This window comes from Dermacentor silvarum, chromosome 3, assembly GCF_013339745.2.
Source record: "Dermacentor silvarum isolate Dsil-2018 chromosome 3, BIME_Dsil_1.4, whole genome shotgun sequence".
NCBI classification, from domain to species: Eukaryota; Metazoa; Arthropoda; class Arachnida; order Ixodida; family Ixodidae; genus Dermacentor; species Dermacentor silvarum.
In genome coordinates this window covers 189,602,673-189,626,834 of record NC_051156.1, presented here as the reverse complement: position 1 = coordinate 189,626,834, position 24,162 = coordinate 189,602,673, and the positions used below count along the sequence as shown (strand labels likewise).

The following is a 24,162-nucleotide window of genomic DNA, read 5'->3' as shown; positions in this document are numbered from 1 at the left end:
TGAGAAGTGTTGATGTCTTTTAGGCTAGCTTACATTTTTCACTACATTCTGGTAGTTTACATATTGCATTCATCTTGTACATGCTTCTGAGGTGGTGACAGAATGACCAACTCGTGCAGATTATGTGAATCCATTTGTAAATAAAAGGCTGGGCAGCTATTGCCGACAATGGCCAGCTGGTCCATGCATATTTTGCAATGGGCGTGTATGGTTATTAGGAATGAATTGCATGAAAAGTGTTACTACCTGCCAGGCTAGTTTACATTATTCATTACATGCAGTATTGCAGCGGACATGGTTATGAATCAAAGTTGTGCTCCATGTTAGTGAACGAGTTTTTCTTTTGGATGTGTTCAATTTGTGCATTCTTGCCCAGAGCCAGGAATTAATCAGAGTTCTGTAAACACTCAATCTTCGATCTGGTCACCTTGAACCAAACACCAACAGTGTATAATTTTTGTCATCTGAACTTTTCACACCAGGTGCCACTTGCATCGCAACTTTAGTGTCGAAAGAGTGCTTGGTTAAGTTGTTTCCTAGTGTACTTTGTTGATCGCATGTACCTGTGTTAAAAGCTTACGGGACGTTACACCTGAGAAAGAGCTTCATTTCCGCCACCTGGGGCACTCGCCTTGCTTTTGGATTTGGAGTGTGTACTAGTATATCCTCTTTAGTTTCTGTGTCCACCTCCATGGACAACAGCTTTCATCATATTCATAGTTAAACCAAGAATGATGAGCTAGAATAATCTGGTGTAACATAAAGCTAGATGCAGGTGACACAATATGTCAAGTGTGTAATAATTTTGTTGCCGCTGGTTTTGGAGAAAATTGACACTTTGCATAGGACATACTAGTGTATCATCACCGACAACGATAAATGAATGTGCTGTGCATTTCAAATGCAACCAAATGATGTGGCAATCCAGGATGAAAAGCGAAAGCATGGAACCGCCTTTTGACGGTTAAACCTGAGTCAATGGGTTTGGGAAAGCAAAAGACTGTTTTATCTGAATGAACTGAAGAAATTGGCTCTCTATTCACATATATAGAGGTGCTGATGCAAGCATGCTATTCAGAAATTTTACTTTTTCGTGGAACCCATGCCCTGTAAACATTTGCCATTGACTGTACTTCAGAGTTCACAGTGCAGGCAGGCAAAAATTATGTGTGTGCTTTTTCTCATTTGCAGATGAGACACTTGTACGTTGTTGTAGACTTCTCTGAATCCATGTCTGAACCGGACCTAAAGCCTACACGCCTCATCTGCACTCTGAAGGTAGTGCTTTGCTTCTTGCTCGTGTTATCAAAATTCCTGGATAAGCTTTATCACAAAAGCCGAATGCTGAAAATGTTTTTACTACCTCTGGGGGGACTCTTATCAACTGCCAGTGATTTTTAATGTAATTTCCTCTAACGATTCTTCTCGAGTTCTGACTGAGAAGTGCTTCATACCTGGTTCCACCTGCTGTTTTCTTCTTGAGGCAGTTCAGTATTGTCACATTACAATGGAATTGCAAAAACATTTTGACGCCACCGCACTGTTTCAATTTTTTTGCCATTTATATGTTTCACATCTAAAAATAAATTATGCGCCATAACCACAATCAGATTATGAGACACGCTGTAGAGGGTGGGCTTCGGACTAATTTTGACCACCTGGGGTTCTTTAGTGTGTCCCTAAATCTAAGTACACGAGCATTCTTGCATTTTGGCCCTGTCAAAATGCGGCCGCTGCAGCTGCGATGGAACCCACGACCTCGAGTTTAGCAGCATAATGCCGTAGCCACTGGTGATATGCTTCACATCTCACTGTTATTGATAGCACATGTGATTCTTTGTACCCTACATGGCCTCTTTAATGTACCTGGTGGGTGCCACTGCTTAGTGAAAGCTAGACAAAGATCTTACCATGTACACTTTCCTTACTGCTTTCCTTTAAAAAAACACTTGGTCACCTCTGCTTGACCAGTTGTGTTCTTAACCTGGGATGTAACGCATACCATAATTGTGATTTCAAAATTAATTTTTTGCAGCTTGGTTATTCCAAGTTACAGAAATTATTTTTGAGATCTTCGTTTTGCACCTGTCATATTCTACCAGATCAACAGCGATCAAGGAACACCACAATGTTGCTTGATCACTGTTTAAACATTCCCTAATCACTGCAGGTGCAAAAACCTTTATCTTTGGTGCCGTGTAAGTTATTCTGGTCTACTTCACTTCTAATCGCCCTTTTGTTTAAACTTTTTTGAAGTGAGCTCCGTATCTGCTTTAAAGGGGCCCTGAACCACACTTTGGGATTGGTCAAAAAACACATTCCACGGATAGCATACGCAGCTATGAACATTTCAGCCAAATTTTGCAGTTCTGCACGGTGCATGGAGTTCACAAGCAGAGCGTTATGTTGACCTCTTTCCAAGCTCCCTCTTTTCAAACAGAGGCTTGCTCCTCATTAATTTCGAGGCTGCCGTGATGCTTTGTCATAGAGCAGATTTCCATAAAGAGCTGCCATTGGCTTATAGTTGACTTGAAGCAAGCCAGATGTTTGGATCAGTGGGCTTGCTACTGATCAGTTAACTAAACAAGTGGAAGTATTAGAAAATCTTTGTTTTGAATTTTGATAAGAATTGTGCACTTATCCGAAAGCACTACCATCCACTCATGCTTGGCTGCACCCGCCCATGTGGGAATGTTCCGCTCTATCGGAACGGAGGACGCTGAGCGGGAATGGGAAAGGTAAACATTTTGCTCATAATATCTCCGCACGTACGAGGTCATTTAAATGTTCCTGTCCATTCCTGCTGCCAAAATGGGGTGTACAAAAAAAGAGCTCCCAAGCAGTAGAAAAAAGTTGGTTTTAGGGACGTTCAATAAGGCGTCAACTGGGGTTAGCTGGTGTGACATAGTCTGGTTTAGTGCGCTGGTATTTCGCGCAAAAGACAATGAAAAAAACGAGGACTTTTGCACTTGTTCGTCCTTATCCTTTGCATTGTCTTTTGTGAGAAATACCAGCGCGGTAAACCAAATGTTGGGAACATACTGACGCGTACATTGTTAATCTTCTTCAGTGACTCTTTTTCACTAGCTAACCACTGTTACAAGTTTACCACTTGGCACAGGACACACCTTCATGTATAGGAATTTTCTTGAATGTTGTTGTCAATTCTATAGTGAAACAATCTTGTTTAATCAGATCGTGTGCCTGAAGCGAATAGAGGTGTGCATTCTGGAATGTGCAGTGCGCCAGTGATTGCACTGAAATGTACTGTGAATCATGCAGAAATAGTTCACGCACTTGACCCAAAGGTCAGGTTTCACTGTACTCTTTGCTATCATTGTGCTTTGAGTGTTTAACTGGGCACAAGTTCACCCAATATAGAGTTTGATTCGTGACTCACCACCTTGTCTCTGCCTTGTTCTTTACTGTCACCACAATGTGTCAATATTGTGCAATTTAAAAAAAAAATTCCATTGTCACTTTTTTCGCAGATGCTAGAGCTGTTTGTGGAGGAGTTCTTCGACCAAAATCCCATTAGCAATGTTGGTGTCATTTCAACATGTAACAAGAGGGCACAGAAGCTGTGTGAATTGGCAGGTTAGTCTATGTTCTTCTGCTGTTGTACAGTGTTTCTTGTTTTGTACGCTCCATAAGGTGGAGCTTTGTTTTAAATTTTTTTGTTAATGTAGAGTTTATTATGAATTTAAATTGTTTCAGAGTTAGGTACTTGCTTTTGGAATAGTATGTGTGAGTGTAATGGTTTATTTCTTTATCACTTGTTAAATGCTATTATTGAAGAAAAAAATATCCTTACTGCTGTTGCAGGCAAACATTGCTGCTAAATGTTTTGTGTAAGTGGTTGTACTGATATACGCATTTGGGCATGGTGCTAGCATAAACATATTTTATGCACGCAGGTGCCTGTATATACGAGGTCTGTTAGAAAAGTATCCGACCTTATTTATTTATTTATTTATTTGTGAACACCTGATGGATATGAAACAAGCGCGCTTGCATCAGCTGATCTTGAACCTTCGTGCGCATGCGCGAATTTTTTCCTGCTTTCGGATAGCGTCAGTTGCTGGGACGCAGCATTTGAGTGAGGTAGTGCGCAGTGCTCTCGTCGGTTTTTTTACTGCAAGGAAAATGACGGAGCGACTACAGCAGCGCTACTGCATCAAATTTTGCCAGAAACTAGGCGACAGCCAAGTGGAAACCATTCGGAACATTCAGACGGCTTTTGGTGACGATGCTATGAACAGCACACAGATTAAGGAGTGGTACAACCGGTTTAAAGACGGCCGCACGTCGGTGGAGAGTGAGCCACGCTCCGGTCGGCCATCATCATGCCGAAATGACCAGGTCATTGCCGAAGTGAACACTGTGGTGATGCGGGACTGTCATGCGACTATCCGAGAAATTGCGGAGGGGGTGGGCATCAGCACTTTTTTGCACATTCCATTATGACCGAAGATTCGGCCATGAAGAGAGTTCCGGCAGAATTCGTGCCGAAGCTGCTCACGGTGGAGCAAAAGCAAGTTTGTGTTGAAGTCTCACAGGACTGGCTGGATTCCACAAACAGTGACCCCAACTTCATGAACACCATAATCACTGGTGACGAGTCTTGGGTGTACGGGTACGACCCGGAAACCAAATCCCAGTCATCACAGTGGAAGCATTCTACGTCACCAAGACCAAAGAAGGCCCGCCAAGTGTGCAGCAACGTCAAAGTGATGCTGACTGCTTTCTTTGACTCCCGCGGTGTGGTACTCCACGAGTACGCATCACAGGGTCAAACAATCACCAAAGAGTACTACAGGGATGTCCTTCGCCGCCTACGTGATGCTGTGCAGCACAAGAGATCGGAGTTAAGGTCAACAGGAAATTGGCATATCCATCATGACAATGCTCCTGCACATTCCTCGCACTTGATTCAGACTTTTTTGGCGAAAAACCAGACTCCTGTAGTTCAACAGGCTCCTTACTCTCCTGATATTGACCCCCTGTGATTTTTGGCAGTTTCCCAAAATTGAGAGGCCATTGAAAGGAGCACAATTTCAGACAAGAGAGGACATTATGGCTGCAACGACAGCTGAGCTAAACTCCATTTCGAAAGAGGCCTTCTCGGAATGCTTCCAACAATGCAGCACCGCTGGGAGAAGTGTGTGGAGTCCCAAGGAGACTACTTTGACGGTGATTAGGGGTGCGATCTTGTACGCGTTCCAAAATGGAACAGAGGCGGTCCGTTCCATCAAGCCACACACGATTGGTCAATTTGAACCGTGACGATCAAATTGACCAATCGTGTGCGACTCGATGGAACGGACCGCCTCCGTTCCATTTTGGAACGCGTACAAGATCGCGCCCTAGGTTTCCAACGCTCCAGTTATGCCAGTTTGTTTTCTTTGGCCAAAGGTCGTATACTTTTCTAACAGACCTCGTATGGCTATTTAATTAACTTGAGCCATAAGGTTTCCAACCTGCTTCAGGGAAACCTGCTTTCAGTGAATGCACATTGTAGGTGTGCCAAGCATTGCATTGTGCAATAAGTTGTTGCTGTTATCATAGCTGTTAACATTGGTTGGACTAGTGTTTGATGTTGTTTGTGCTGGCAGTCCAGTGCTTCTGAATTGGCTGTGCCCTTTGACCGGAACCATAATCATTTGCATTCTGAGCTGCTGTTTTCATTTTGTCTAACAACAGGAAATGCTGGGAAGGTGGTAGAAGTGCTACAGTCTTGCAAGAAACAGGTTCCTTCGGGAGAACCCTCTCTGCAGAATTCTCTTGAGCTTGCAGCTGAAGTCCTACGGTGAGTGTAAATGCACTTGCTATTAGCTGACATTGGCGGTTATTTGATTTGTGGTTTCTAATGTCTCGAAACAACAGTTAAGCTTTGAAAGCTGTATTGGAGGGCTTAGGACTAATTTGGCTACCTGGGTTTCTTTCATTATCATAATCAGCCCAGGTTTATACATTCACTACAGGGCAAAGGCCTCTCCCAGCATTTTCCAATTGCCGTCTTGCGTTAGCTGACCCCATGTTATGCCTGTGAATTTGATAATTTCTTTTAATGTCGAGCTATATCTAACCACACCAGCAAAATATTTTGGCATTCTGCCTCCATAGTAATGTGGCTGCCGCAGCTGGGCATTGAACCTGCTACCTCAGAATTAGCCGCAGAATTCCATAGCCACGGGGTCACTGCGGTGATTTTAAATAATATATGGGGGATCATTTTTAAGTTTTATGGAATGTTTAAAAATTACCTATGGCAGACAGCATAATTCTTGTCCTTGAGCTGGAATATTCGAAGAGGTGGTCATCATTATCACCAAACATCGAAACACATATTCAACTAATTAACAAACATTCATTAATTAACAGTTCGTTAATTCTAATGTGTGCTTTAAAGTAATCAGTAAAGTTAATTAGTGAATTTTTGTTATAGTTGAATGTGTGTTTCGATTTCTCGTGCAAGTAATGTCCACCTTTCTGAATAATCCATCTCAAGGACTTGAATTATGTTACTTATTAGCCGATTTTTAAAAGTTCCGTGAGACTTAAAAATGATCACCCCATGTAACACTGGAATAAGCACTGTTAAAATGACACCAGGGGGGACATTGAATCAATTTTTATTGTTAAATTAATGCCCTAGAAGCTTCTGGGTGGGGGGAGTTTAGTGCTAATCGAGGACATACTTGAGAAAACTGTGGCTAAAGGGGCTGCACAATTAAAATTTTTTTTTTTTTTGCGGTTCCAATCGCCTGTGATTGGGTGGTTGCCCTAATGTAGCTATGCCACTAATGCCCAAAGTCATGTTCTGCTGGTCTATACTGTCTTGTTTCAGTTGGAGGTTCTTACAGAGGGTGCACCACATTCCCATAGAGAGAGCTGACATAGTAGTACTAGTGTCAAGGGATAGTGCCTGTGTGTTTTATAGGGAAGTCGAATAAAATTGGCGAAACTTCGTTTCAATCATGTTAATGCATTCTCTTGCCTACGAAAGATTTGTTTTCAGTGAAATTGATGCTTTGAATTCCCTTGAACACTTATCTACTGCTTTACCTTGATCTTGTATTTGTCTTTTGTGGCGTTTGAATGGCAGGCTCCGTTCAGCCTGGTCTTAACTTTGTAAATTGTGCTGTTCTTCTGCACTGACTTTGCTATAACTCATCTCGTTTTTTGCTGGATACTAGTGTGACAAAACCAAACATAATTGTGAACCATATATTTTTGCTTTCTTTTTGTACATCTGTGATTATTGTGATATGTGATCAAACACTGAAACGCAAACAGCAACAAACGTTTGTTACGTGCAACTACATGGGAGTGGGACATGTCATCGCTCTGTAGCCAGTTTCTAAACATGGAGTAGTCCCATGCATACGTTTTGGAGTCTAAATCAAGCCACTGTTACTAATGCAGGTGAACATATAAATGAAATAACGCATTGGAGTATTTTTGGAATTGTTCACATTTCAAGTTTTGAGCACTGCACATATGGCACCAGGTCACACACAGTGTGATATGCATTAGTGTAGTTTTTTTGTGCATGCATGTAAGGGATGAGGACCCTGATGTATTGCAGCTTTTGAGGGAAGTGTTTCAAGGGACTCGGATCTGCCATCCTTGTGGATGTCAGCTGTTTTATTAATGGTGCGACAACTCTCTCGCAGGCACTTGCCCGTGCACACCAGTCGGGAAGTGTTGGTTATCCTGGGAAGCTTGACCACATGCGATCCTGGCAACATTCATGCAACTATTGAGGTGGGCTGTCTTGCTCAATGGCATCTCTCTTTCATGGTGGCAAAAGCTGTAGGATATTTTGCCTGCTTAATTTTATGCCGTATAGTCAAATAATATCCCAGAAGTAGATTCCCAAATGCCAGTCACTCATTTAATCCCTGAACAAAATTTCTGTGAACATCAGTTATAAGTCCCCAACTCATTGATAAGCTTATGTAATATTGGGAAGGACATCCCAGTTACTCCTGAAAAACTTCAAGAAAGTTCTAGTGCCACTTGAAGAACTTTTGGAAAATCTAGGACAACACTATGAGGCTCCTTCGCAATCTAAGAAAGCATTCAGCTTGCATGGGGCGGCATGTATGCTCTGTCCGCTGCACAATTCGTTGGCAAGCAGGACATCCAAGACGCATCCCAGTTAGCGAGCCTGCAATGAAATGGCCATAGTGACTTTTCCTTTTACTCTTGGCGCAGTTAAGTTTATTACGCCATCGTTTCATGAATGCAAATACTATAAGCAGATAATAATAATATTAGAGAGTTTTAGCATTGGGAACCCAAGTGGCTTGGGGACCTAAGTGGGCTGCAAGTGTGCGTGTGTAGAACCCAAGCCAGCCTTGGCTACTTGCATTCATGTTGACCCAAGACCCAAAAACAGAAAACTAACGGGGGTCCCCAAGCCATTATGGGCCGCCCTCGTGGGTGACGAGAAATAGTGAGATAGCCAAGAGAGACATGCAAGCTGCAGCCATCCAAATCTCTCAGTCAAGTTGGTTGCAGAGCAACGTTGGCGTGTTTTGGGGGATTTTTGGCATTGTTAGAGGCAAGAGACTCGGAAATGCAAGATGACGCTTGCTGAGCTCGGGTCGGCGTCATTTGACCACTGTTGGCTTAAAAATGGAGTAACAAGTCGTACAACTTATAACATAGTCATTATTTTTCTTACAAACTATTCCAAGTATTTTTTTTCTTCTTAAAAATGGATTCTTTTAGGTTTAACTCGTAAAAAGACTCTTGTTCTTATTTTTTCGCTTTCAGTTGCCTTCTATTTTCACCACTGTGGCGTCCCGAGCACTCAACCCACTGCTGCTCATATCCCAATTCTAAAACTCTGATGTTTCTCCGAACCCAAGAGCAACCAACCTGTGGCTTGGTGCCCCAATATTAAAACTTTCCAACACCTTTATTAACAAACAGACAAAAAAAATATAGAAGTATGACCTACCGAAGCGACAGAGGGCTTGACAAAACTGGCAGCGTCTGGCCGACAGCAAAAACCACAGAGTGATATTTGTGAAAAATTGCAGCGAAGCGATCAGCAGAACAGGGAATGAAAGAAAACAATACAAGAGCGTGTGTCAAAGTTGACAACAAGATAAAATAGATTAGCAATGCAAACACCACTGGCTTGAAAGAAGAGTGCACTGTAATGCATGTGCACTAATGTTGCAGGTACCATGTCCCAGGCAACACTGTGGGTACTGTGCATCTTTTCTCTCAAGTGCAAAGAATTTAGTGATTGCATAGTTACAGCATTTCGACATTTCATAGGTATTTCAATAGGGAATGGGGCTTTACACTAAGGCTTCCTCTAGAGCCAAGTCTACGTAATGTCACTGTACATAAAAATTTTGTTGAGTGCATTATGCTGGTACACAGCTTCTTCGTTGTTGTTTTGCTGTAGTCAGCAAGCACCTGCTTGTTACCCTTCATATCTTGCTAGCATTATAACTCAAAGGGGTGCTAAAGAAGGGTGTTAAGTTACGCTGGATTGCTAAACTACATTTCTGCATTACCAGAAACATCAGTCTTGCGATGAGCAGAGTCTTGGTGTTAAGTCAGATGAGATGCAAGAATGAAAGAAGGGCCTAAAGTTCCCACGCTATTTCTTTGTGAGGTAAAAAGGTTTGGATGCCAACATAGGACTTCTTAATAGTATGTTGGTAAACATGGGCTACGTTGCATTCCAAAGAATCTTACTATTGTACCTAGTGAATTTTAAAAGCTTTTTCTCAGAACAAGAATGGCCGAAACAGGTGAAAAATAGTTTGAAATCTGTGTCGACATATTAATGTCCCGGTGGTGTGGCTGAGACACAGAGTTCAACGAGGGGAACTCTGCCCTTCGTCTTCTCCACTAGTAGCCAACCTTCTCCCACAAAATAAATGCATGTCGAGTCCTGAAAACAGCACTTTACCAAACTTTGTCCTTTTGAAACACATTGCACTCTTGCACATCTGTGCTGCTGTCACTTTTGAATGATGCAATGAACATGGCACTACTGTCTGTGGGAGCTGCAAGCGTGTCAGTTCAACTAGCGTAAGAATGATGGTTAATAGTACCTGGATTTGCCTAAACTTACATCTTTCTTTCTGTCTTCAAAAGGCCTTGTCACTTGAGGGCTCTCGCACGTGCTCTTGGGACAAAGGAACGACAACACAGTAGTGCAAGCAATCAAAAGGGCATTTATTGAACCTTTCATACACTAATGCCTGCTAGCCGAATTACTACGCCGATTGAGGAAGTCCGACTCACCGCGACCGGATAGCGAGCAAATACGTTCGCCCGCATGCTAGACACCAACGCCTAATCGTTCATGTGTGCGGGCATACGAACGCTCACGTGTTCGAACAATCAGTGTTCATCCATTCTGGTGTCCTGCTCCTAAGCCTTCTCGGGATGGTCCCGTGAAGCAGGTCGGCACACGCGGCGCGAAGCGTCTGCACTGCACGCTGACTCCCCCGCCAAAGAGGAACCGCTTTCTCCCTTTTGTGCCCGCGCAACCCTGCCGGTAGGGGGCGTTAGCAGCGCAACACTCGTGCCATCTCTTGTAAAATGCCGCAACCACACCGACCGCCGCCGCTGTAAAGCCACGCAGCGAAGCCAGATTACAGGAGACGGGAGCCATGCAGGGAAAACAACATCAGGGGACGTGTGAGAGTTGCACATCCCCACATACTTTGCAAATTGATCACTGTCAGGAAAATATTCTATTATAAATACAACTTGCAGTAATTATGCATGTGCACAGAAACTTGGAGCCACCATGTGTTCAGAAAAGTATGATTTCCTGGAAACGTAGTAAGATAAATTATAGCAAATACTAATGCCACATTAAAGTCTGAAGTCATAAGAGCCGAGATTAGACAAATCCATGTATGTATCCATGGTGGGTAAATGATTGCAGTGCCGCAGTTCCCTCTAGTAATTTCAAAGCAAATTCTACACCCTATAGCCACCAACTACAGTGCTCTTTAACGATTTGTTTTTGTCATTTCACAGACCATGCGCAGGTGCAACATTCGTTGCAGTGTTGTTGGCTTGGCGGCTGAAGTTCATGTGTGCTGCAAACTTACCAAAACGACTGGAGGTACGTTGAAACCAACAGAATGTTTGTTCCCCTTGAGCGATTACCCTTTAGCCTAAGGGGAAAATTGTTTGACTACAGTTAAGAATAGATGGAACATAGTCACTTTGTTGAGAATGTTAAAGCTCAAAAGGCTTTGGTAATGTGTGTTCACTGTACATGGCTCTATGCCGATGGTATTTTTTTTTCTACATTTTAACTGTGGCCCATTGTAGTAGAGGGAAGTGCATGGTTTCACGTTGCTAGTGGAAATGAGTCGGCATTTGTGAGGACCTATTTTACCCGTTTTTTAGCTTGTACAATAAACTAGGTCTTAAAAATAAGTTGCTGCCTTTTAATTAGTTTATTATTATTATTAATCTTTTGTTGCTGCTTCTTTCAGGCACATACAATGTTATCTTGGACGAGAACCATTTCAAGGACATTCTCTTCCAGCATGCCATTCCTCCACCAGTCACGGTAATTCAGTCTTGTCTTTAGGATACACTTTGGCGATTGAATGCGAATGTGTGAGCACCCTTGGTTTAATATGTGCCGCTAGCCATCGGTGGGTTCTAGTGGATGACTCACCAAGCACACTTGAGTGACCTTTTGGAGGTTGGAAAGGTGGTTGAATGTCTAGCAAAGCATCCCAGTGCTCCTGCTTATTGTCTCTTTATCCAGCCCCTCAGCACCAGTGCCATCTATGTGACGGATTGGTCAATACAGCGACAAACTAAGAATCCAGTACTAGCTCAGCCCACAAAACCGTACTGCACCTGCCGTCAGCGCCTCCGTGCTCCAAAACATAGTTTCCTAGAAATTCCGGCATCGAAAGGACTTCACATCCATCACGGCATTATGAAAATGAATGAATGCAATTAGCAGGCCTTTCTGTAGAAATTGTTCTGTTGTAGGACTCAAAATTTGCTTTTGCATACTTAGGTTGTCACTGACTGTACAGGCATTACAGTTTCATTCTTGTATTCTTTGCATTGAGTTGCAGAAAGAGAAATTCTTAAAACTATTATGTCAATTTCTCCTTTCCCTCCCAAGTAGTTTTCGTTTCAATTTCACGTTGCAGTCGGAACACTACCTCGCTTTGTGACTGTTTCAGCAGCAACACTCCTAAATATTTTGCAATTCCGCGCACTGCTCAGTGTTAATTGTGCAGTCTCAAGAATGTGGTGATGCCTTGTTGCATATTGCCTGCCTGCTCCGCAAACATGTGTGCAAGCTTCTTTGCTTGCTTTGTGTGCATTGTAGAAGTCGTGTTTATGTACACTAATGTATCTGTGCATCAGGAGTAAAATGCCAATGGCACTACAGTCTTTCATGAAGGAAATTACACCATGTTGTTATGCAAAGCAAGTGTTGTTGCATTGACCTTCACTCATTTTTGAATTCCCTATGGCGATTCAGTACTGTTGTCTTCCTGTGCAAGTACACTTGGCTGGAAACAAAATCAAATTTGCACCTTTCCGCTTTTGGAGCATTTTCACTTGTCTGACATAATGCTCATACTGTAAAACCTTATAATATCGCACCTCCGGTAATTTTTACAAAATATGCACATACATATAGCATATTTTTCGGTAGTAAATTTTGATTTTCTATCATTTCGGCTCTCATGAGAATCTTTGCTCAAAAAGTTTTGCTTGTCTTTAATAAGCTCTGCCAAATTTTAGAATTGCATAAATTAAGAGAACATGAAATATAATGATGTTGCGGTAGTTGGTACTAATTTTACTGTTCACTCTCTTTTTATTATAGGGCAATGCAGAATCGTCGCTGATCAGAATGGGTAAGGTTACAGCTATCAGGCGGCTATCTGCTTGTTGCCAGCATTGGTTCTTTGTGCGCTTGAAACACTGCTTCTCACTTTCTCAGGATTTCCTTACCACCGGACGGAGACTGAAGGCAAACCATCTCTCTGTTTCTGGTAAGCGTACCTTGTCTTGGAACGAAGTGGTTGTAATCTGTAGCGATAGCCTAGCCATATTAGTTTCACATGATTTGGTTGTCATGACAGATTTATACTTCCTTTGATACCGATTGCTGTTTGTGAAATGCTTACAAATAACAGTGGTTGGTATTTTCTACAGCATGTTTAATTGAGGGCTGTTATTGTCTGCATTGTATATTATTTAAGGTCTGCCGCACAGTTTTGTTTATTATGTCATTAGTGCTGATTAACACACTCTTTCTATGATGTTAGGTGCTAATGAAAATAATTGAAAGTGAGAGTATGTAGGATAACCCTGTATATTTAACATTGTACCATTATGACGAAAAGATTTTCCAGCTCTTTCATCGTATAAGTAAGGGATCTCAAACTTGTGCCCGGCATCAGGCTGCATATATGGCACAGATCTCCCTGTGGGATGCACTGTGACATGTTAGGCACAGGGGTTGAGAGTTTTCTTAGGACTGTACAAGTTAGTGGGCAGGAGAAGAACACAGACAAAAGCTCTGTAGATGTATATGTGAGACTTCTGTTAAACGTGAACTACAATGGATACTCATGTATTTATGTCTCATGATTGATACTCATGTCTGTAGATTTGGCTTAATAACTTGATTCTACACCGACAGCCACCTGGACAGTGAAAACCCTTCGGATGGACTGAGCAAAGGCGGCTACTTCTGTCCGCAGTGTAATGGAAAATACTGCTGTCTACCTGTGGAATGCAAAGTCTGTAGTAAGTTCAGGATACTACTGGATGAATTTTTCTCACGTGTAGTTTGTGTTGGCAGGAGCAACATTCTGCTCTGGCATCAAATACACACCTGCCAGCTCTCCCAAATTTTCCACTTAAGTTTTGCAAATTCTGACTCATTCTACAATTTACTATTGTTAAGTCAAATTTAACGGAAAATAAACTTGTATGGGAAAAAATACAGTCTAACCATTTCTCTGTAGTATTCCGATTGTGAAAGGACACCAGAGCAAGTTTGGGCTTGCTTGGAGCAGGTTTATGCAGACCATTTCCTGGAGCAGGCAAAATTGGCAACAACAGAATCACGGAAAAAAGTGACTGATCTAAAAACAATGTGTTACTTGTTAGTTTGTGCTGTTCCAAGCTTGCTGCTGCTGGTGCGCTGTGTAAAGGTAAATTATCATTAATAACATGTGTATGTATACTGCAAAATTAAGTTATCTGGGCAGAATCTAAAATAATGTTTGCTACTCCTCCCCCCCCCCCCCCCTTTCCGGTGTTGTGTACATGGGATTTTTAAGAATTTGAATGTTTGGTAATTAAATTAGCAGGTATGATTATTAATCTTTTACCTTCTACAATAGGCCCTTATGACATATAATTCACTGAAAACGGACTCTTAACCTGTACTTCATGAGTACTGTCCTGTCCCTATATAAATTCGAGACTGTGGTTGAAATTACTTTATGAGCATTGATTGCAGAGTCGGAATGTTAACACCAGCCATGGTGTTTTACTACCTGTGTTAGGCTTTTGTGGATCCAAGTTTGGTTACAGTCGAGCGTAATGCGTGCTCTCTAAAATGATCATTTTGCACGCTTCCTGTAGCCAGTGCAAAAATAATTTGCATGCTTTGTCTGCTAATAATCATTCACCTAAGATGTTCACGTAATGTGTGCAACAAGTGACAAATACTTAAGTGGTGCAGAGTTATCAAAAAAATGTCAACACTCTTGTTATGTTATTACTAGTACAGTAAAACCCTGGTGATAGGATCACGGCTGATACAAATTTTGGTGTGATTTTCGGTGTACATTTCGGTGCGAATTTAGTGTCCTACTAAATTATTTTGACACCATCCAACAGGTGCGCCACGAAAATGGCATAAGATCTTGACTCGCACCTGTATCAACGCTTTATAATGCCCGACGTCTCCGGCCATACTCGGCCTGTTGCAATGCACGTCCCGAAGAGCTCTTCTATGTTGTTGGACACCAGTGCCAAGGCAGGTCAGGCGCTGGACATATGCCTCAAGATGAGCAGGGAATCGGCTGACGCGAAATCAAAGCATGTCCTACTAAAAAGCGTTTTCTACGCCTGCTAAGCTATGTGTTATGGCACTGCTGTTGGCACGCAAAGTTCAATCTATGTTGCCTATTATAAAGGCTTGTACAGGGTATGGAGAAGTGATTGGCATAGTCCAATAGAAGTAGAATTAAAAGTAGACAAGTATAATTGTCCCATTGCCTCACTATCACTTTCTAGATAGCTTTGGTACGTTGCCTTTTAGAGCTACAATTCCTTCTTTAGCACAGTGATGCATTCTTTGATTTTGTTCAGACAGTGAGAGAACAGAATTAAATGATGTCTTGCAGTTTTCTTGTTTTTTCTCTGTGACCTGTTTATGTAGTTTCTTTTGCATCAGGGAAGCTCATGTTGTCACATAACTTATGTACAAGTTATAATTCGTGGTCACTTCCTGTTCAGTGCACTTAGATAACGCTAAAGAAACCACGTCATACTTTCTTCCTGTGCAGGCTTGACCTTGGTGTCGGCGCCACACCTTGCACGTTCCTACCACCATCTTTTTGCCCTGGAGGCCTTTGAAGAGGTACCCCGGGACTCGTTACCGGCAGACACACCTGTGTAAGTTTTTCTGGTGACTCGGCATTTTATTTAGTGTAAAGTGAAGCTTTCTTAACTGACACTCCTGAACTGTCCTGGCCATGACAGCTGTTGCTGTCTTGCCAAATAGGCAGGTGCCTCAAGTCGCACTGCACATGTGCGCGAGAGCATGTGTGCGCGCCAGTTTCTGTTAGGCCATAGACACAGGAATGAAACGGGAAAACTAATAGTCAATATTAGCTCTGTTTTTCGTGTTGTACTTCTCTCAGCATGCACCTGTCCTCAACATTCTTCCCTCGACAAACATCACCTCTTCACCTGTGCGACGTCACTGCTGGGATGCGCATTGTCGTTTTTACGGCTTCTGTAAGCTTGTGTTTGTGCTCTTCGAATTCGGCCTGCGTCAGCAGCTTCTTCGAGCAGGGCATATTGGCAGGAAGTTTTGACGTGGCCACTTAACATGAATCATTATGGCACGGGACGCGGACACGTGTTCAGATGGTAGGGCCCAAGCTACTCCAAGATACGTGTTGCCGTTATTGCATAGTAACGGGAAATATAAATGAAATGGAGCTGGTGGGCAGTACCAGAATACAATGCCTATAATGTCGCCAGAGCGATGCACAATGTTCCCTTTATGCCGCCTGCAGCAGGGAACAGCAGGGCGTTTTGGTTATCACCTGTTAAAAGCGTGCAGTACGCTTCCAACAGCACTACGGCACAAGCGCTGTGAAACAGATAAGTGAAAATGCTTATCACAATAGGGTTGGCAGCGATACCTGCGAATAATGTGCAATGACCGAGGAGGAGATTTGCTGGTACAGGGAAAGCTCGATGATACAAATCTCATGGGGTCACGAAAAATATTCGTATTAGCCGAAATTCGTATCATCGAAACAATTAAAACTACAGTCGAATCTCGATAACTCGAACTCGAAGGCGCCCGAAAATTTGTTCGAATTAAAAGGACGTATTTTTGAAGTATTCGTGCACCATAGCACGATGCACGAACGGTGCGAGTCGTGAAATATCGCGGCGAGCAAGCGCATAGCAAGCGCGGGCCACGAAACTGCCCAGGCCGGCTAACGGTCGCTTCCCGATAACGGCAGAAAACGAAGCTTCAGGGAGCGGGCGGCGCCGGCACACGGGTGCGCGCGGAGACCGTCGAAGGTGAGGGAGGAGGGCGGCAGGGAAGCGGATTTGGCCGTGTCAACTCCGCCGCTTCTGTGGCTCCCTTCGCCCTCCCTCCCTGCCTCTCAACTCCCTCGTAGCTTTCTGACCTTGGACTCCGTGCGCACAACTCCGTGCGCGCCCGCCGCCGTGCTGGCGCCAGCTTATTTTAGCTGCTCCCTGAAGTTTCGTTTTCTGCCGTTATCGGGAAGCAAGCGTTTGCGGGCGTGGGCAGTTTCGTTGGCCCGACTGCGCCTCCGCCGCTGCTTCCCTCTGCGCTGCTGCCGCAGCGTGCAAGGTCAACATGTGACTAGAAAATAGAGGAGGCATAGAGAAGGGTTCACTGCCATTTTATCCGCGTGGCTGAGACGTCGGCACTAGTGTGTGCTAGAATACGGTTGTCTAGAACACACTAGTCGGCACGTACACGCTTGTTCCGGCGCGATGCAGAAACGGCAACCTTGCAATTTTAAAGAAGGTGAAATTTCCGCCGCGGGCTCTTTTTTTTTTTCCCCCCGTTCCTTCGCGCGCGGCATTGAGGGGTCTCTCCTGAGCTTTTGCTCTACGGTGGTGTCGGAGCAATGCCGGTCGGAGGCGCCGCCGCGTGATTTGGCGCGCTGCTAAGAGCATTGTCGGTGCGTGGTATGTTCGAAATAAGCGTGTTCGAATTAGCGAGATTCGACTGTAGCTAAATTAAAGAGTCAGAGATGAATTCACTCAGGCACATGTACGTAAAAAGCATTTATTTCTTGAAGAAAAAGTCTCTAATGTCCTTCTATCTCGGTAGACATAGCTCGCTGCGACTAGGTAAAATGGCGCAAACACAAAGAACGCGGCCCGAAGCACAGCAGCCACTCCAGTGTCTGATGGGCGGCCGCCGAAAAGGAGGAAAAGTACAAAAGCCCCACCGCTTTCAAACTCTTCGCGCCCAGTTGCGGAGTCCGCCCTGTTCGGCATCGCGTCCGCGCCTCCGCACCAAAAGAGAACGGGAGAAAGCGCGTGACTGCGCGCTTTTCTCTTTCGCGACCGTCGGTGGGGCGGCGTTTATTCGTATCAACCGACGCAGGCCGGAAATCGATTCGTAACAATCGTTCTCTAGCACGCTGTAAAGTATTGGGGCTCGGCTGGGACCACAAAAAAATTCGTATCATCCGGAAATTCGTATTAGCCGTGATCGTATCATCGAGCTTTTACTGTACAGGAATACGAAACTTAGCGCGTACCAGTGTTTTCACGTGAACTGGGTGGGCGAGTATTGCGGGGAAGCTACTGCGGCGAGCGGCTACTGCTCTCAATCGTGCGCGCCTTGCGCCTTTTTTGTTTACCTATGATCTAGCAGCTGGAAAACGTATCTTACGATCTCAGTTTGGGGATCTGCTGGACGTTGGTGCCAAAAGATCGTGTTTTCTAGGAACATATGAACCAGTAAAAATAAGTCTAACTGCATTGGGTCATTTTTAGTTCTCGATTGCAAATGTTGGCACTGGGAGATCGTACGTAACGGGATCTTATCGATGAGGCTCTACATTTTATGCATCGCATTTAGTTTTGCAGCATTGACATCGAAGTAACCGCTTCACACAGATTCGAATATGTGCGGTAAATTAGCATAATTTTTTGGTGTGTGACCAATTATATGTCTCAGTGGCTGTGGCATTCTGCTGCAAAGATGTTGAGTCATGGACTGTATTTCAAGCCACGGTGGCCATGATCTTATGTGTTCGCCTTGGCCGGGTGATTGTGGCTGGAGGTCTGTCACTGATCACGCGACCTTGACGGGCTTCAAGGTAATCTGTAGTCCTCAACTACAACATTCTCTAGGTGTAGCTTTGAAGCAAGGAGGGTAGTCAGAACTTACTTTTTCATTCCCTTTTACAATTTGAGCATTTTGCACTGAGCTCAGAATAGTGTCATCAATAGTTTATCAGAGCCCTGTGTTACTGGCTTATTAACTGTCATAATCTTATCTTTCTGTTTCCAGAATCTGCTTCTCCTGTCAATTGTCCATATCAGACAAACATGTGAGTGTCGGTGCTGCTGTAATCTACTCTGAATTCATAGACTGTTACACATTGTGCATATCTTGTATCTCATGACTGAACTTCTAGGAGCTCAAGTGCATTGATCTCGCTAGAAATGTCTCAATTCATGAGGTACCTCTTACGAAGACTCTGGTCCCATGCACACTGCTTAAACCATGTTTTTAAATGAAAAGTCGGAAGATCCGGCTGTGGCTAAAAGTAATGCTTATCTATGTAAAGCTCACGAAACATATATAGATGTTATAAAAACGTTTGGGCCACATTTTATGACCAATGATTCTGCTGTCCTCCATTAAGTATTGTTGAGCTGCTGCTGCTCCTGCTGCAAAAAGGAATAGTCGTCTTGCATGTAGTCCAGAGCATTCTGTGTACACCGTTGGAAGGCACTAGAGGCTAACTTCTAGCAAATGGCATATGATTTCAAGTGTACAAATTGTGAAAATAACCTGTTTATTTATTAACTTTCTGCTCGTCATGTGACACGCTGCCTCTCTACATTTTTTAAAAGAAAAAAAATAATTCATTTTCAGAGTCAACTGTATCTGCCGCTTTGATATATAGTTCTCAGCACACATGGTCTGAAATGCAGCACTTTTGTTGATTGCAGTTGCATTTGTTTGCATTAGAAATACTTAGTGGGAATAAATAAAAATTCCAAACAGCTGACTGCAATAGTTTGTAGTGTTAAGATTCTGGCTCCCCCAAATAAGCTCTCACACAGCGAACGGTACTGCCGACTGAATTTTTAACCCTGCTAACTATTGTGGTTTTTCTTTTTGTTTGTCATGTGTTGCACTGACTATGGGTTTCTGTCATGCTCTGGATGTCGCACCTAATGGTTCATTTAGGTGGGAATGGAAATATCTGCGAATTAAATTGTTCGCTTGCGGTCTTCCCCGTGGTCTCCTCTAGGTATACCGTTGTGTGAAGTGCAAGGAAGACTTCTGCCTAGAGTGTGACCTTTTCATTCACGACTCGCTGCACACTTGCCCTGGGTGCGCAAGCAGGTTGCCACCACCCGAGGCACCCTCCTGACATTGAACAAGGGTTCCCAAAGGAGCAGTGTGAGTGTGTGAGCGTCCTTTCACATCACATTTTGGTGCTGAGGGGCTCATTGATTGATTGACTTATTGACTGACAGATTGATTTATTGACTGGCTCACTAGGTGAATGAAAATTTAATTGACTTACAGATTGTTGGACTGACTGACATATTGATTGATTGACTCATAGGCTGATTGACAAATTGTTTGATTGGCTGATTGATTAGATTTAACAGCCCGAAGGCAACATCAGGGCTACGGGAGACACCATTGTGTGGAAGTCTCGGGAATAGTTTTGACCATCTGGGATCGTTTAGTGCACTTTAGCCTTATACGTGCAAATGCCAACAGAAGACAAAACTGCTGAACAAGTTGCATTTTCAGTCAGCTTGGGCAATCAACTTATAATTGACCCTTCCCAAATGTATGTGGGACCAGGTTGTACTTGTTTACGATGAACTTTAATAATCTTGAAACTAATTGATTTCGAGGAGTAATCTGGTGAGTTGGGCAAGTTGATGCAGGTTATGGGGAAAAAAAAATGTCGACAACGAAAAAGGACAACAGAGGCACAAGCCAGCCCTGACTTTCAGCTGAAATTATGTGTTTAAGAAAAACAGCGACTGCTTACGTGCTCAAGATATCAGGCTTACATGCTACAAGCTGGGGACAATGCAACATAAGGGACAGAAAAAGAGAATTGCTTTAATGGCTGTCACATTACAGAATCTTTTACCATGTAGGAAAATACAATGCATATTGGGCACAGGTGCATCAAGGCACTAGTGTTTTCTTTCTTTTGTGGTGTGGCTCCATGATAAGCCAACACACTTCTTTATGGCAATACAGTAACACCTCGATAATTCGAAGGCCGCTGGACCACTAAAATTCTTCGAATTAAGTAGATTTTCGAATGAACTGAAATGAAGAAAAAAAGAAAACAAGCATGAACTTGTCGCAAAAAGAAATCACCTTTATTTTCCATCTCCGCAAGAGATTACTTGAAGTAATCACTGATGCGGAATTGCTTGGCGCGGAAGTTCGCTGCCCCAAGTGCCATGTTCTCCAGCTGGCTCACAACACGTAGCATATAAATATCACTCCCACTGCACTCAACAAAGTTGTGGACGATGTTCACGGAATCGATAACCGACACTCAAGCGAGCGCGCGGGTGCTTGACTCCAAAAATTCGGACTTGCTGGATATTCCAGACTTCAAAAATGCCCCGTCAGGGTTCCCATTGAGCTAATGCATTTTCGCAACCGATTTTTCGGACGAGTTGAGACCCCAAAGTTCGATTTTCCGGACTAATTCGCTCGTTCCGAGCCACACTACCCAATCTTGGAGGCCGCCATGTTGCATTTTCCACTGGCTTGGCTTCCAGTGGTCCGCTCTATAGCCTCCAAGATTGGGAGGCACATGCTATCAATAGAGCGGGCGCGCCATCCTTCAGTCTCGGAGATCATGCCCGCTCTTCCTTGGCTGACAAAATGATCCAGAGGAGGGCACTTTTTCTTTTATCTTTCTTTTTGCTGTCAGCACTATCGTCATAATCATTTATTGTGGGATCTGTTTTTTTTTTCTAGAGTTTCGGTTGCTATTTTGAATGTGGTGTGTACATTGAGCAGTTGTCTCGGAGACACGCGTCTCGGTGATCGGCACCACTTCCTGTGCCTTCGTTAGAGCCAAGTGGTGCGAAGCTCGTTTCTTTGATCTCCATGACGAAACTCCATTGGCCGTGATCGCCAGCGCTGTGATGCTTGTGTCGATTGTACACGGAGACAACGTCACTCTTGCGCAAATCCAAGCAAGTCTGATCCCCTCCAAGCATAGTATGAGACAGGGCATCATAAGAGATTTTTTCTAAGTCGCACTAAGCGGCTTAATGAAATTTTATTTTTTTCGTCCGAACGAGTTTTTCGGACTATTTTTCGGTCCCCGTGAGCTCCAGAAAATCATTCGGCGACTGTATGGAGCGCCCTAACCCAAGAGTCGCACGTTGCTGCCAGCTGGAAACTCCGGATAGAGCCACGCGGGCTATTCAAATTATCCGGTAGAATTTTTATTGAAAATGATGGGACCGCTCAAATTCTTCGAATTAACTGAGTTCAAATTGATGTTTTTATTAAAGTCTGTTTCATCAGAGAATGATGTGAACCATACTAGTATTTGCGCATCAACTTGAAATACTTTGAATCCAGTCCATTTTTGTTGAAAGAGTGATTCATGAGTCCAACTTATTAAGCCATTTTCTTTCTTTTGTGCAGCCCACAAAACAACCACACACTCTGAAGAAAGTTTACACCCATTGGTGTGCATCTTGTTGCCAAACAATAATCATCCGTCTGGCTTTCGTTTCCTTTCTTAAAAGCTCTGCATTAGCGCTTTTTTTGTCAGGAATGCTATGTCACACTGATGACGTGCATGCCGTTCGTGACCTAGAAGTATAGTGGAATCTCGTTGATGCGATTCTGCGTGATACGTTTTTCGAGATAATACGTTTTTTCTTATATACAGTTAAACCTCAATATAACGAAGTCAGTAAAAGCGGCAATTTGCTTTGCTCTATCAAAATTTCGTTGTATTGAAATTCAACCTTTTATGCAAATAAGTAGTTGCCGATAGACTTTTCTTACGTGGAAAGGGGCTGCAAGATTTTCTGAATTATCAGGCAATCGAAAAAAGCAAGTTTGAATGAGAAAACAATTCAGTTTGTTGAATTGGGAGTCAGTGACGAATGATATGGTTTCATGCCACGTAGACTATACCTTCACATCGGCAGTATGAATTACGCGAAGCCAGCCACGCTTTCGCATCCACTCTGCCCCCGTGGCTGATAGCGTGGCCCGCACTGGGGCAACGCTATCACAAAAAGCGCCGGCAGCGCGAACGAATGCTTCGTCTGACGGGTCTCCGAAACTCAAGATTACGCAACCTCAAATACTAAATGCGCCAGAAGGTAGCTTACATGATGCCACGCCATCTTGGTATGGCCACTCTTTGCACACGCGGCAGATTACCTCTAACTAAAGGGGTGTGCGGCTGTGCGTGCACTCAGCCGCGCTTACAGCCATGCCAGTCACAGCAGAGTCGAGCGCCAGAAATCGAGGTGGGCGCGCTTGATCGCATTCCTCCCCCCTTCCTCTTTGCTCACACGGGAAGGCGGCACTCGTGAAGCCACCGTCTTTCTTGTCTCATCCTCGCACGCTTTCACTCGCACTTAAATCACACAGTGCACGGGGCGCGATGAGATCTTATGGCACTTTGACTTTATACGGAACTTCGGCGGTTGCTCTTGTCGTGCGGTGCGCGATTCTTGCAGTACTGAAGCATGCGAAAATTCCGGAACGCATCCACATTTTGCACAGTGAGCAGACAAGGGCAAACCCGGTGCAGCCTTTAGCCCATTGTGGTGCTCGCGCAGGTGCACATTCAAGTAGTGTGCAGTCTGCACAATGTATACCTTGTTGCAGGACAAAGGAATACAGTAGACAACATCGCTTCGACAATTGACATAGCAATTAGCATGATTAACACCACAACCTTTTTTTTCAAAGGACCTGCCTTCTTTGTTGTTTTCTTATCAATTGGGGAGCAAAGCCGCTGCAGTTTATTGCTCGAGGGAAAAAAAAAAAACACATCAGCATCACATTTTTTGCACACTTTTTTTTAATTTTATGCGAGAACACCTGCAAATAAGGCGCAACCGCAAATTTTGCCGCCTTTTTGTAAAATTGTGAGTAGTGCATCTTCCTTTTATTTTTTTCACAACCTTCTGGGCAGCAAAGACCAGAGCATTACTAGGATAGCCAGCTGCCTGTAGTCTAGCGATCTGTCTTGAAAAAAAACATATACCATTGTGTGGTGACAGAACTTAGTGACTGCAGTCTGCAGAAGGTTGACAGCAATGCTGGATTTTACCACCTTAGCGCGGGAGGACAAAGAAATCTAATAATGTTCTTTTTTTGTTCTCGGCTCTTTTTTATAAGAAAAAGCAGTGACACTTGTGCGAGTTCACCTTCGACATCACTGTTGCCATGTGAAGTTTCATTTCTGGATGGCACATGTTCTAGTGTCATTTTTCCATTCCCTTTTGTTTCCTCTTATGTTCATGTTTTTCTCACTTATTTATTCTGTGTGTGAATAACATTTATTTCCATCCTGCGCTCGTTGATTCTCGCTCCTCCTTAATTGTGTGTGTTTGCGCTTCCAGTCAACCATGAAGTAAGAGCACTCCTGAAAAAAA

The 24,162-nt window shown here is 43.6% G+C and overlaps 1 protein-coding gene across 4 annotated transcripts in view; it reads left to right on the top strand.

The window, feature by feature from the left end:
- The window catches only part of LOC119446295 (general transcription factor IIH subunit 2), a 56,496-nt gene that overhangs the window by 1,818 nt on the left and 30,516 nt on the right, over positions 1-24,162 (top strand). For 2 of the 4 annotated variants that reach the window (XM_049664063.1, XM_037710693.2), the window contains exons 3-14: positions 1,192-1,278; positions 3,492-3,597; positions 5,704-5,809; positions 7,680-7,770; positions 11,032-11,119; positions 11,499-11,575; positions 12,869-12,899; positions 12,986-13,037; positions 13,691-13,797; positions 15,573-15,681; positions 18,812-18,851; positions 19,785-19,936. In XM_049664063.1, the coding sequence (XP_049520020.1) occupies positions 1,192-1,278; positions 3,492-3,597; positions 5,704-5,809; positions 7,680-7,770; positions 11,032-11,119; positions 11,499-11,575; positions 12,869-12,899; positions 12,986-13,037; positions 13,691-13,797; positions 15,573-15,681; positions 18,812-18,851; positions 19,785-19,907 (1,017 nt within the window). In that variant the 3' untranslated portion in view covers positions 19,908-19,936. Of the gene's footprint in view, positions 1-1,191; positions 1,279-3,491; positions 3,598-5,703; positions 5,810-7,679; positions 7,771-11,031; positions 11,120-11,498; positions 11,576-12,868; positions 12,900-12,985; positions 13,038-13,690; positions 13,798-15,572; positions 15,682-18,811; positions 18,852-19,784; positions 19,945-24,162 lie in introns of all 4 variants that reach the window. The other 2 variants (XM_049664062.1, XM_037710694.2) reach the window with 1 other exon arrangement.